Source organism: Sabethes cyaneus, chromosome 2 (genome assembly GCF_943734655.1).
Source record: "Sabethes cyaneus chromosome 2, idSabCyanKW18_F2, whole genome shotgun sequence".
In the NCBI taxonomy this organism is placed as follows: Eukaryota; Metazoa; Arthropoda; class Insecta; order Diptera; family Culicidae; genus Sabethes; species Sabethes cyaneus.
Window position 1 is genome coordinate 86,672,589 of NC_071354.1, and position 15,154 is coordinate 86,687,742.

Here is a 15,154-nt window from a genome sequence, read left to right on the forward strand (position 1 = left end):
AAAAGTTATCACAGCATGGTTATGAGGTCATTGCGTGTGCCGACGACGTAATACTTATTATCAGAGGTAAATTTGACGCAGTGCTGTCTAGTCACATGCAAGGAGTTCGAAACACCACTATTTCGTGGTGTTTACGAGAGGGTCTTAATAGAAACCCCTCCAAAACAGTCGTGATACCATTTACTAGGCGGAGGAGACATATTCTTACTCCCCCTGAATGGAGTCAGACTAAGCTTCTGCTTAGCCTGCTTAGACTGCTCACCTAGACTATGCTCTCAAGAAAGCAACTACAGCCATCTGTTCACTATTTGGTAAAACCTGTGGACTAAAACCTCAACTAGCCCTTTGGTCATACACTACCATGGCACGACCTAGACCAACAAGAAAGTAACTACAGCCAACTGGGTCTGCAGTACACTGTTTGGCTAAACTTGGGGACTGAAACCTCAACTAGCCCTTTGGTCATGCACTACTATTGCACTGCCTAGGCTAACTTATGCCGCTCTTGTATGGTGGCCAAAGGTGAATGAGGTGACAGCGCAGGCTAAGCTAAACAAAGTTCAACCCCTGGCATGTTTGTCATGCCTATGCGCTATGCGCACTATACCAACTGCAGCCATGGAGGCAATATTATGCTTGCTGCCTTTACATTTTCCTCCCAGTTGGCTCCGAGGTATGACGCTGGCCTAATAAGCCAGTCGTCGTATGTTCGAATCGGAGAGGTTGTTAGAGTCAATAGGATCACAGCAACTGGCCTTGCAATTGTCCTGCATTCTAACAGCTGGCTGCGAAGTCTGTCGTATAAAAAAACAGAAGGTCAAGTTTCGATAACGGAATATAGCACCTAGACCTTTACATCTTCATGTGAAGAAGGAAGCCGCAAGCGGGTGCAAAGGGTGCTAAGGGTGCAAAGGTGTCGTAACATACTTGAGGGGGACCAAATTGGTCACCTTCGCGTACTAAGAGAGTTCAAACTATCACCCCTAGTAACGATAATCTCTGACTGGATGGAGGCACGGCCTAACATATATGTTCCTTACAGTAAAATTGACACTGATCGCACTGGATGGAGTAATGGAGGGCCTGTTCTTCCATCTGGTACCATCTGTTTCTTTACAGATGGATTAAAAATTGGGTCCTGCACAGGTCCCGGAGTCTACGTTCCGTTTTCCAAGCGGAAGTCTATGCAATATACATCTGCGCCAAGATATGTCTAAAACGAAAGTATAGCACTACTGTTCACTAAAAGTGCATCCAAATTAGTTTGGGAGTGCGGCACAACTTTAAGGGAGCTCTCCCGCCAGAACAAAGTTTCATTATTCTGGGTGCTTGCAGACAGCCTAGCGAGACAAGGGTCTGCTCATCAGTACATTGGTCCCGAACCGTTTCTGGACACCTCCATATCCGCTGTAAAAAGCGAATTACTGACCTGGGAAAAACTAGACAGCATCCAGTTGGTATCAAGCGCAAGGCTGTAGACAAGCTAAACTACTTAACGCGTAGTGAACTGCGCACTATCACGGAACTCCTCATCGGACATTGTCCCACTCTTTACTATTTAAAGAGAATTGGCAAGGTCTTAACCGACATTTGCCACTTTTGCAATTTAGAACTAAAAAGTTCAGCGCACTTGCTCTGCTCCTGTGGAGCTCTTGCGTCTTCCAGTTACAGTTTCTTTGGGAGCTGCCTATTAACTCCATACTCTGTATGGAAAATCCATCCTAAGAAGTTTATTGCTTTTATTAACCATGTTATACCTAATTGGAGCAGTCTTACAACCTAGTTCAACTCCATCAATGGGTATGAGCAATTCGTAAACTGTGTACAGCAATCAAGGCCAGCTACAAAAGACAATCTTCGTGACTGTTGCAGTGGCATTTATGAATCCAAGGCCCTTCTGGCGTACAATAAAAAAAATCTCTCGAAACCGCGCGCTTGCCTGGAAGAGGATGAGCAGGATGAAGGTCTTCTTGTGGACTGTTAGAATGCCGTGAAAACAGCCATTAACAGTGTAGCGGAGAACGTACTAGGCCGTTGTGGTACCGAATCGACGCAATGGTTTGACGAGAAGTGCCAGCAGGTATTAGATGAGAAGAAAGCAGCGCGGGTACAAATGCTGCGTAGAACCACCCGTCAGAATGTGGAGCGAAACAAACAGAAACGAAGACAGCAAACCCGACTCTTCCAGCAGAAGAAGCGCTACCCAGAGGAAAAGGAGTGCGAAGAACTCGAGCAACTGTACCGCTTTCACGACACACGGGAGGTCTATCAGAGACTCAATGAATCTCGCAAAAGCTTTATGCCATGGGCCGAAATGTGCAGAGATAAAGATGAAGTTATGTTGACTGACGACCGTGCGGTGATCGAAAGATGGAAGCAGCACTACGATGAGCGCCTGAATGGCGTGCAGGCGGAAGACGATGATAGCGGAGAAAGCGACCACATTATTAGTGTAGTAAGCAACGAAGATGTGCCACCCCCATCAATAAGGTAAGTTAAAGAAGTCATCCTGCGGCTGAAAAACAACAAAGCAGCGAAAAAGGATAGCATTGGAGCGGAACTTATTAAAATGAGCCCGGACAAGTTGGCCGGCTATGCTGTCTGCATCAAATGATTGTCAAGATTTGGGATACGGAACGACTATCAGAGGTGTTGAAAGACGGGATTATTTGCCCTATCTACAAGAAAGGCGATTAGCCGAGCGATCACTATCTTGAATGCCGCCTACAAAGTACTGTTCCAAGTCATCCTTCATCGAATCTCGTCAATAGCCAATAGACTTGTGGGAAGTTATCAGGCTAGTTTGATGGAAAGTAGGTCTGCAACGGACTAAATCTTTACCCTGTGGCAGATCTTCCAGAAGTGCCGCGAATTCCGAGTCACAACGCATCACCTGTTCATCAATTTTAAAGCCGCATATGATAGTTTAAACCGACAAGAGCTATGGCAAATTTTGTACGAAACGGCTTTTCGGGTAAGCTTACTAGACTTATCATGGCTACGATGGATGGGATCCAGTGCTGTATGAAAATCTCGGTTGGATTGTCGGACCCATTCGAATCTCGCAGGGGACTTCGACAAGGAGATGCTCTTTCCTGCGTGCTATTCAACATTGCGCTGGAAGGTATTATAAGACGAGCGGCGATCGAAGTGCGGGGCACGATTTTCAATAAATCCAGTCAAGTTATCTGCTTTGCTGACGACGTGGATGCTGTCGGCAGAACATTTGATGCGGTGGAAGATCAATACACCAGACTGAAACGCGAAGCAGACAAGATTGGATTGAAGATAAATACGTCTAAAATGAAGTATATGCTGGCGGGCGGGACCGAGTGCGACAGAACCCGCTAGGGCAGTACCGTGGTAATCGACGGGGATGAGCTTGAGGCAGTCGACGAGTCCAAATACCTTGGCTCACTGGCAACTGAGGACAACAATACCAGCCGTGAGATTAAAAGGCGTATTATCAGCGGAAGTTGGAGATACTAAGCACACCACAAAAACTTACGGTCGAACAATCTGAGCCCCAGTGCAAAGTGCACACTGTACAAAACGCTAATTAGACCGGTTGTCCTCTACGGGCACGAGACGTGGATACTGCTAGAATAGAAAAAAAGAGAACGAGCACTCGGTGTTTTCAAGCGGCGGGCGCTAAGAGCCATCTTTGGCGGAGTGCAAGAGAACGGTGTATGAAGGCGAAGAATGAACCACGAGCTCGCGCGTCTCTACGGCAAACTAAGTGTTCGGAAAGTGATTAAAGCTGGACGGATACGTTGGGCAGGACATGTTGCGAGAATGCCGGCAAACTATCCTGCAAAAATGGTTTTCGCATCGAATCCGGTAGGAACAAGACGAAGAGGGGCACAGCGTGCAAGGTGATAAGACCAGATGGAACGAGATCTGGCGAGCACTAGGAGCCCGAGGAAATGGAGACCAGCTGCTACCGACCAAAATAGATGGAGAAATTAAGCTACACAAGCTTTGTCATAAGACGTTAGGCCAATTAGGTAAGTAGATAAGTTGTGAGTTATTTACTACAATACGATTACAATATGCTGACGTTAGCATAGTTTTCTGATTTGTATTTATGACGCTGCAATGCTGTTGGTAACTAAAAGAGTTATCTTTTTTCTAGCCAGTCTTAAAACAAGGTTAATGCAAAAGATATAGCAACGTTCACTTTAGTAACATTGCAGATAATATCATAACATATATTGTCAAAAGAGCAAAATCGAAGTAGAAAGAGTGTTAAGCTAGTCCGTAATAGGAGTCTTTCAAACTAATGCATTGACCTTTCCAATTGTCTTCAATTTTTTAGGTTGCATTTTTTTCTGCCTTCATCGAACAAGGTAAATAAATTTAAGAAGGCATTGTGTTTTCCTAATTGTAAAAAATGGCAACACAATGATTATGCTTTTGTCACTGACTAGATTAGTTTTAGTTCAAAAATCAATAAAAAGCTGTTGTACTTACCTAAGCGTATTAGCAATCGTTCTGGCTGCGGTGTCACACCGAAACACGTGACACATATGAATCCGGGTAAGCCGGTCTCGTGCAACGTAGGCAAAATCTCTGCACGCGTATTTGAGTGTCGTCCATCGGAAACGAAAAAGTAGAAAAAAAAAATCAAAGTTACTAAATTTACTTATTACTGGCTTACGTCTATCAGTTATGCTAACTACATTAAAAATGGATATTGCTTAGTGTAACGTTATAGTATAAATTAGAGTGATCTAAAAAATGAACTACCATGAGGTCAATCTCCTCTCATGAGGGGCTTAGAATTTGGGAAAAGGCAAACTTCCGAACAAACTTTAATTTTTCTGGACGACATCGGACCATTGTTTGACTTTATTTCTCTAATTAAATTTTAAAAATTCAGTTTGATTTTCTGTATAAGAATTTAGTTTTAAATGATCCAATTGAGCTTTCCAAATTGTTATTAAAATTTAGACCGCTCTAATATACACGTGAAGAGTTATCGTTTTAGAGTATTGAGTATTGATACATGTCTTTAAATAACCGAAAGGTGTTGTTCGAATCAACAATGTGATGATAGTTTTGTGAAAATGATCAAAAAATTCAACGAAATAAGTGCAGTACAAGATCAGTTATTTCTTAGTAATTCGTACCTTTCCCTGATAATACATTAACAGGACATTAACAGTAAAGTTGAAACGAAAGTATTACAGCGGTGTTGTGCAGCAAAAAGATAGCAGCAGCAAGAAAATAGAAGAAAAGAGTAGATTATTACAAAACACGATAGACACTTAACTACCTAATTGTGTAATTTTTAAATGAAAAAGTGCTCAATATTAAAAACCAATTGATAAACTTTATTGGAAAAGTTCATTCCAAGTCTCTCTTAGCATTGTTTGTAGCTTTAAATTTATTCAGTGGCAGTATGAGATTTGTTTTATGTCACACAAATATCATTCAATAATTAGCAATGTGGCGAGGAATTTAGAAGCATCATTAACTTCCATCATTAACATCCGAAACATGTAGCATATCTCCGTAGCAAGTAATAAAATAAGAGTTGCTCCCTACTTGTAACTTTTTCTCAAAGTTTTAACATCGTTTTGCAACAACCTTTCATTATTGCGATGTTATTTCGTAATGGATTTCTTTGTATTGACGAAATAAATAAATGAATTCAATTTCGCTTTCAACAACACAAAGAGCAAGTTTTTGCTCGTGAAAGGTGTAGTTTTTGAAATCCTATTTTTTTAAGTACTGGAGAAGAAAAACATATTTAAAAAAACGCATTATGTACGTACCTTCCATTATCTCTGCCAACACCCCAGACACGTATCGTGTGAATTGGCTGCGAGTTTAGTATTGTCAGTGTTTCCGGATCAATTAGTTTTAAAGCACCTTCATCTAAGTCCATAAACAAGTCCTTGCCCTGAAATTATCACGTACTTAATATACAAAGCCAAAAACAAAGAAACCCGTTGGTTAAATATCTTACATCACCCCATCTACCGACAACATCCAGCAGTTCATTTCTGCCGAGCGATAGATCCACTATACATTTGTTAACCGCCTTGGAAGATCGCTCCGGTGTAAGATCTTCCTCTGCAATTTCCACCCAACCCAGGGATCTAACTGCAAAACGGATCGGTCGGTCCGTGTCCGATTTGAGAGGAAAACTTCGGCGTCTGTAAAACAAGGGTTGGCATCAAATATCAAATAATAATCAAATAACCTCGTCAACCGGTAGAATCTATACGCACTTCAACGCTATGTCCTCCCTCCGTCGGCGTTCGTCCTCCTGGTCGAGAGCAGAAATTGTGCTGCTGCGCGTGACGGACGTGATACTTTCATGCAATCGACCGCTGCTGGACGAGGCCGAACTAGTTTCCGGTTTCGGTGTACCGTAAAGATTGGCCAATGTTTGCGAAAACATAGAATTTTGTACGCATCGAGGCGTTGGCATGGTTGCAGTTTTGCTAAGCTCTTTCGGTGGTTCTTTTGGCCAAACTGGTGGCTCCCGTTGGATTGTTCCTGATTTAATGTGCCAATAATATGGTCCTCCATTGTCTGAAAACATTCAACAAGCGATTTAGTGATCTGTTGCGAGAATGAAAACGCAAGAAACAAACCTTCATGTTTTTCCCAACCAGGTGGAAGATCCTTCGTTTCATCCTTGTCCTCTATACCTTCAATATCCTCCTGTTTGTCCTTCTCATCATCTTCCTCCTCGTTGACGTCATCGTCCGGAGCTATTTCTCCAATTTCATCTTTCTTTTTATTTGGCAGCGCATATAAATCCTCAGCATTGAGTGTGCCGGCTATATGTTTAATTTCTCCCTCAGTTTTTTCCTCTTTTTCCGAAACTTCATCCTTCTGCATTTCGGATTCGTTGGGTGACCCATCTAGCAGTTTCTGCTTGTGCTTTGGAGATCTGCCGATAAAATGATTTGGTGAAAACTTTTTCCGATGCAACAAAAAATAGCCTACCCATCAACTTCCTTGCAATCGACGCCCATGGTACCAATGTCCAGGTATCCCTTCCGGTTGGTTCCGAGCATTTGGTTCGGATCACGCACTAAATTCACTGCACCAGCGGGCCGTAGGGTACCTTGCTGTTGCAATTCAGAGATTATCTCCTCGTATAGATGCGAGTTGCGCTCCATTCGCAAAGGGTCCATGTGATAGTTGGGATTTTCGTAGCTTAGCAAGCCGTTTTCTGTAAGCAAAAATTTAAGGCCAATTACTATCGGGAACGGAGTACTTGGCGTTTGGGAAAATGATTCAGTACAAATGTGGACTAATCAATCATCAAGCATTTTCAGCATCTAAACAATCAATGGGGAAATGAAGGAAAGCATGCATTATTAGTTTTTTCGCATAATGTTCTGGGGAGTTTCGTGCAAACTAAAGGTTCTGTACTATCACTACTGTACCTATTTGAAAACGCAAAAATGATAAAATTATGCTTATTGAGTTCAAAAGTGCCCCTTAAAATTTTGTAAAACTGAAACATACGCAACTGCGAAAAACACAAATCCTCTAATATTGGCAATACCTATAACGAAAAGAATAATGGCTTAACTCTAAGGTGCTTTACAAATATAATGTTTGACTTGCTGCTTTTAATAAATTGAAACTAACAAAATTTCTTAAGAAAATAAAGAAAAAAAAAACAATAAATCTGGTCTCAAGCTAACTGGTATACTCAGAACGCACTTTAACCTTCCTATTTTTCGTCTGAATTAAACCAGCTGTGGGAAAATAATGTCAGTCACGGAATGCAAATATCGGAAGAAACCGGTGAGTCACGTAACTACTATGCAGGAGCACGAAAAATAAAGTTTCACATTCGAGCCGGCGACGGTTAGTATGTAGGAGTCCGCTACCCGCTCCGTAGAATTCCAGTAAAAGCGGCACTTGACATTGAACATTGTCAGGCTATTGATTTTTTAGCTATCATTCATGATCCTGGCATCCTGGTGAAAGAGGAACTTTCGGGCTTTTGTTTAGTTGCAATTTTCCAATTGACTTTCGATGTAGTTAAAATAGATATAGCGTAAAATTGACACTTTTAAATACCGAATTTTAAATACGATGATAATATCGTTTTTTGATGACAATTATCAAGAAAGTCCAACAACGCGCTGCCAAAAAATCAGGCTCAAACTTATAAAAAGAATGAAAGTTCTATTACTTATTACAGTCCAAAAAAAAAGACCGAAAGTACTTCACACAACAACAACAAAGGCCCTCTTTGAAAAAAAGACCGGTTTTTGTCAAACCTTCCTTTCGTTGCTATTTCATCGTTATTTAATACTTCTTAAGCCTTTTTGTGCATTTTTCATGAGTAAAGTATTGAGGAAACCCTACTCAAACCTTTTGAAAAGCGAACTTCATATTTTCCTCCTTTATATCTATGAAAATATAAGGTTTACAATCAAACTGTTGGAAGATTAAAAGGAAATCACTCAAGGAGCTTGAAAAAATATGATTTTTAGTGGAAGTGCTTCTAATTATTGTCTTTTTCTATTTGAAAACTAAATTTTTATTTCGCTTATCACCACAAGGTATTCTGTACCGATCCCGAGATACAGCATTTTGAAGCAAATATCTCCCAGTCTCTCATGCAAAATTAAGAGCAAAATTATACCTTCTTAAAACAATGAACCTACATGTAACGAAAAGACGTTTATGCTATTATGGCAGCATATAAACAGCATGTAATAAAAATTTCCTTAGCAGTGATGCTAACTTTTTAATTTTCCGTATGTGCCGTGCTGAATATTGCTTTCACTACTCCGCCATTCGACATCTTTGCAATGTGGTCAGCCCACTGTAGTCTGTCATATTTTACTCGCTTCTACACGCTTGGTATCTCTCCGATTAACACCGATGGTATCGATATCATCCAATAGCACCTTCCAAGCCAATGTTGTTTGTTGACCTGTCGTCTTGCTTCAAACCATTGAACGATTCACGAATGATTTCGACGTTTCACTCGCATTTCTGACACTTTATGTTGAACCGTCAAGAGTGGCCCCAGGCAGCCTAATTAGTTTTGGTAGAAAACTATGCGCAAGACTAATCCGCTGCAATTAATTTCGTTTAACTGAATTGTACATCGCCTTGAAGTTTATGAACAAATAATGGGTTTGCTGGTAAAATTCTCGGAATTTGTCAAGAATCCGTCTCAAGGTTCTTTGTGAAGCGTCCTTCTCGAAAACCGCAATGATATCTGCCAACAAGAGCTTCCTGTAACGACTTCAGTCTATGGAACAGGATGTGATAGAGAATTTTAAATGCAGAGCTGTGAAGAGTTATGCCGTGATAATCAATATGTTCTGGACGATGGCCTTTTTTGTACATACCCAGCTAGCACCAAGTCGTACATCAATGTACGAGAATTATCGTAAATATCTCTTAAAAAATTCGGAATCGTAACTAAAGCTTGAAAATGTCCGCCCAAGTTAATTTTCAATCCTATATAATGATAATAACTGACACACATACGATTTTCAATACAGAATTGTGTAGTAGTACGGAGGAAGTCGCGCTTAATTGGATATTATCGTATATAACTACGTATATAGATGAAATACGTATAATTATTTCGCGAAGTATCTTCTTTGCCCGCAAATACTGCGAAGCCTATATCTTCTGAGCAACGAATAGTAAACCGAACACCACCAACATATGCACTTACCAAGGTGTGGACGTCAAGCACGAGGATTCCGCACTTAAACTGTCGAACTTGAAGCAGTAGACCCCTCATGGACACCCTCTCCCTCCAAACGAAAGAAAATTTGGTCTATACCTTCATGCTTAGAGCATAGGGAAATTTATGGGGATGGTTGTACGATCCTCGTCGTTGTCATCAGCAGTTTAGAGCCGGGGTGTGAAGGAATTCTGTAGAGGATTCGTACTGAAAAAAAGCAAAGCCTGGGTGCTAATTCCGTTATCGAAATTTGACCTTCTGTTTTTTATACGACAGACTTCGCAACCAGCTGTTAGAATACAGGACAGTGCGGGGTCAGTGCTACGGTCCTATTGACTCTAACTGAATGTCTTGCTTATAGAACCAGGAGTCTTATATGAGAATCCAAGAGTTAAATCTCCGGGATACCTAACACTCGGTTAGGCAACTATTCACTATGAAATAAAATTCATATGGATTCTAAAAGCAGGAGTCTGGTGTATTAGTGAGGATATTGGTCTAATGGGGGTTTGTACATTGTCAGGTTTGTACGGCGGCTTATGCGTCTGGATCGTAGCGTTTTGTGAAGGGAAACGTAGGCTCGATATCCGGCTGAATAGGCCACTGGATCGCCTTATTTGTGTTATTGTCCGCGACTACCAGCAGTCCTACATACACGAAATCAATTACCACTTTTGGTTCATCGCCGTCAACGATTTGCTTTGATTTGTCCGCAAAACGGCACGTCACCTACGTAGCCAAGAAATCAAACCTCTCGTTTCGAAATCTGCTCATCGAATCACCTCAAGAGCGATGTTGAAAATCATGCAGGATAAGTTGTCAGCTGTACCCTCGCCACGTCTTGAAGAGTCTCGATACTATGGACTCCAACAGCCTCTCCAGCCGAGATTCGAGCAGTATATCTGCAGTATTGTTGTTTAGCATTCTGAAAACATGGCCAATATTATACAATGATTGCTTACATGCTATGTATTATTCCAGTTGATTAGTCGTTATTTAAGTAGTTTTCTGGACATGGTGATGTCAATACTTTCACAATGCTGATTATAAAAATGCATCATGCGATTGATGAGGTTATTTTTTGCGCATCTTGTTCTGTTTGAGTTTTACGAAAACATTTGTCGAGATCTTAAACTGCAACTGGGTACATAAAAGTTTAATTTAAATGGTATTTCGCTAGACTGTACCCGTTGGGAAATAATGTCATTGATGAAGCCAAGATTCTCAGCATCCGCTATTAGAAACTTCGGGGAAACTGTTGCGGGGCTTTTGCGATCCTGTTGATCTTAGCAGTCCCTCCCAGTTGCTATTCAAATACACGACGACTGGCTTGGTAAACAAGTGTGCTTCAAGGCCTGTTGGAACTTGATTACTTCAAAAGCCTGTCAAAACGGTCATTAATAGTGTAGCAAAGTGCATTTTCAGGCCGAGCGTGAAGTGTTAGCATCTAATGGATGAGAAGATCATGACACAGAATGCAGCGCAGAGTTTCTCGTCAGAACGTGAAACAATGTAAACAAAAACAGAGGCAGTAAACCCGACTCTTCCAAGAGAAGAAGCCCGTTAGAAAGAGAAGGAGTATACTCCATCGTATCGTTTTTATAAAACCAAAAATTTCTTTAAAAGCATAATGAATCGCGCAAATCCCGAAATGTACAAGAAAAAGGAGCCAATATTTTGAGAGATGAGCGTGCGGTGATTGAAAGATGAAAGCAGCACTTCGTTGAACACCTGAATGGCGTGTAGCTGAAGACCAAGATAGATAATGAAGCGACTTAATCGGTGTAGTAAACGACGTGCATGTGTCACCTCAAACGATAGGAGAAGTTAACGAAGCATCCACCGGCTAAATAACAGAGCAGTAGGAAAGGAGGATATTGGTCCGAAACTTTTTTAAAACGGCTCTGGACGAGCTGCCCCAATTAGCCGCTTGAGTTTTATTACGTTCCTCTAGTGGTTTTAATGACCACTTTAATAAAATCGCTAAAAAAAACTATGAGCTCCACTAGATGTCTCTTCTGATGAGCGCTATAAAACTGCCTTTCGACCAAGTGACCCACTTAAACTTAACTTCTTTAAGAGTCAGGTAGTTTTATCACGCTATGCTGAAAGGCCTTATCTCGTTTGTTTCTTGACGGATCTTCATTCTCTTTTCACCAGTCGACTGGACATGAAGTCTAGTTTTGGAACAAAATATGAATATTATTAAATTTCCATGGCAGAAAAAGATAAAAGCGATGAAAAATATCAATTTTTGACATACTCTCGGATAACCCGGAATATCCTCGGGGTCCGCTGACTACTGCGAATTTTGAATTATTTTAGAAATACTAGAAAAAATTTCCCGCCGAATGCAATTGGGTTCATTTAAAATGTCTTATTTTATAGAAGATAGCCGGATAAGGTCGTTTGAATTTCGTCGAAATTTTGAATGTTCCTATCATTTTCACTAACCCCTGTGTCCGTGAGCAGAAAAGCTTAAGTTTTACTGTCAAATCATCCTGATCGATTTGGCTTTTAACTACCATAATAAAATATCCGATACAATAAATAATAAATTTTCAGCAGTTTCTGTTGTTGTGCAGCATATGCGTAAAAATTTTATCGTACGTATTGGAATGATAGGTGGACTTCTGAAAATCAGATATTTAAACAAAATAAATACATTCAACTAGACAATCTCGATTTCTAGCAAAATCATTCTAGTTACTTCTTGTAACATGAAAACCAATTGATATCAACATTTTTTCTATAATTCACACATTGCTTGGATGGATTTTTGTTCGCGGGTAGAAAAAGGCTAGAATATGACAATATGACCTTACATTAAAAATGGTTTCGGTATTGAACTCTTTTCTACTATTCTTCATAACAGCAGCAAAAAGTTCCCAGTTGGCCATGTGGTAAGATGATGGTCTAATAAGCCAGTCGTCGTATCCCAAGTAACAATTCCAAGCTTACTACGTACGTATATAGTGGTTTTCATGACCACAGCTACCGCCATAATTTAATAAAGTATTTCGCTTTTTGCTCTGGTAAAAGCTAAGTATCAGTTCGCCAGCTTTGTCAACTTGAAAATATATCCGTGAGCATAAAAGCTAAAGTTTTACTGTCAGATTATTCTGAACAATTTGGTTGATAGATAACATACCTTGTTCGGATATGAACCAGTTTTTTGTAGCAACCGATTATTTTTCGGTAATGCTCAAACTGCAATATATTTAAATTAAAACAAATTTTCAAAATATATACATTTAACTTACAAGAAGTGGTTTTACGTTTTCCGCTAACACTTTCTTCCTATCCTACGCTTGCTACAATTTATGGTTTGGCAATACGTTTTGTGCCTAAGGTCAACTTGGGGTGAGCTACCCTACTAGTAATTTCCGCGGCTGCGAATGCAGAGGTTCGATCTGGTAAGTATACTTTTTTACACTTTTGTTTTATTTGTTTTAGACTACTTACAACGGATTTACGGTTGGTTACGTTGATTATTCTTTACAGGTAAGTATCCCAGGCTACTATGGTATTTCGACGGTTGCTATATCTGCAGGTAAGTATAAACAGGTATTGTTTACATTTTGGTATACATTAATTTCACTGCATAACTTGTTCCTTACCACTCAAAACACTAACTTCTACCACTTATCAGGCGCTGTTTCGCGAACCCGGTGCTATTTCGCACGTTGAAAATGGTAAATAGTCGATATTAATCAGAATTAGCTTTGAAACACTTTCTATTTGTTTTTCAGAACACTTTTGCGATGGCGTTTTTTTATTTATCTTCGCTCTTCTTTTACCCTCTAACCAACATAAACGTCATAAGCGATGTTGGCAGTGTTGCCATATATGCGGTATCGTAACATACCTAATAAAATATCCCATAGAATAATTAATGAATTTTCAGCAGTCTTAGTTCGTTTGCAGCATATGCGCATTATATTTTATCGTGCATATTGATATGATAGGTTGATAAAATCAACGCGTCACTGAAATTTTGCAATTCTCGAAAGCTGGTTGTTTTAATAAAATAAATATATTTAGTTAGTCAATCTCAACTTCTAGCAGAATCATTTTAGTTGCTTCCTGATAATAACTTTCTTTCTGCAAAACATTTTGCTTTGATGAATTTTTGTTTGCGAGCTAAAGCAAAATATTAGACTATGGCAATATGCTTACTTTACTTTAGTGGCAACGGTCCATTACCGATCCTGCGCCGACCGAATTATGGTCCTCCAAAACCGTCGGTCCTGGGCTGCCGTTCTCCAATCACCACGAGCACCAGCTGAACGCGCATCGTCTTCGACAGCACACGCCCTCCAGGTGCGGGGTCTGCCTCGGAGTCTACGGCCTCTTCCTGGTTCTCTGCTGAAAATAGTTTTGGCTACCCTTCCATCGCAATTCTGGCCACGTGTCCAGCCCACCGCAGCCTGCCATATTGCACTACCTTCACTATATCAGCATATTTGTATACTTGGTACAGCTCGTGATTCATGCGTCTGCGCCACACTCCATTTTCCATCTTGCCACCAAGTATAGATTACAGAATTTTACGCTCAAAAACCACAAGCACTTGCCGATCAGCTTCCTTTAGCGTCCATGATTCGTGTCCGTAAAGGGCCACCGGAAGGATTAGTGTTCTGTAGAGCGTCAGTTTTGTGCGAATTTGCAAACTACGGGACTTCAGCTGGCTACGTAATCCGTAGAAAGTCCGATTCGCGGCTGCAACTCGTCGTTTCACTTCGCGGCTTACATCATTGTCACATGTCATGAGTGTACCAAGGTATATAAATTCCTCCACTACTTCATATCGTTCCCCATCTAACTTCACCTCGGCACCAACACCACTTGGGCTCCCACGTTCCCTACCAGCAACCATGTACTTCGTTTTGGCGGTGTTAATGGTAAGTCCCAATCTCGCCGCTTCCCTTTAAAAGGCCTGAAGGCCTCTTCCTCTGCTCTACGGTTGATTCCGATGATATCGACGTCATCCGCAAAACCAAGAAGCATGTGAGATTTCGTGATGATGGTTCCATTCCTTTCCACGTTTGCCCTTCGTAATGCACCTTCCAAGGCAATGTTGAATAGCAGGTTAGAGAGTGCATCCCCTTGCTTAAGTCCATCCACGCAGCTGAGGTCTCACCTGCTATTTTAACGCATGATTTGGATCCGTCCAGCGTCGCACGAATCAGAGTAACTAGTTTCGTCGGAAAACCATGTTCTAGCATTATCTGCCGCAGGTCATTTCGTTTAACTGAATCGTACGCCGCTTTAAAGTCCACAAATAGATGGTGTGTCTGCAAGTTGTTCTCCCGGAACTTGTCTAGCAGCTGACGCAGGGTAAACATCTGATCCGTCGTGGAGCGACCCTCACGAAAACCAGCTTGGTACTCGCCGACGAAGGACTCCGCTAACGGTCTCAGTCTACAGAACAGGATACAGGAAAGCACCTTGTAGGCA

At 41.0% G+C, this 15,154-nt stretch overlaps 1 protein-coding gene across 2 annotated transcripts in view; it reads right to left on the minus strand.

The window, feature by feature from the left end:
* LOC128737605 (protein Fe65 homolog) overlaps positions 1 to 15,154 on the minus strand; it is a 47,544-nt gene that overhangs the window by 23,350 nt on the left and 9,040 nt on the right. For both annotated transcript variants that reach the window (XM_053832280.1, XM_053832279.1), the window contains exons 2-7: positions 6,967 to 7,195; positions 6,609 to 6,910; positions 6,240 to 6,546; positions 5,975 to 6,164; positions 5,781 to 5,908; positions 4,474 to 4,572 (exon numbers count right to left, since the gene is read on the minus strand). In XM_053832280.1, the coding sequence (XP_053688255.1) occupies positions 4,474 to 4,572; positions 5,781 to 5,908; positions 5,975 to 6,164; positions 6,240 to 6,546; positions 6,609 to 6,910; positions 6,967 to 7,195 (1,255 nt within the window). The remainder of the gene's footprint in view (positions 1 to 4,473; positions 4,573 to 5,780; positions 5,909 to 5,974; positions 6,165 to 6,239; positions 6,547 to 6,608; positions 6,911 to 6,966; positions 7,196 to 15,154) is intronic.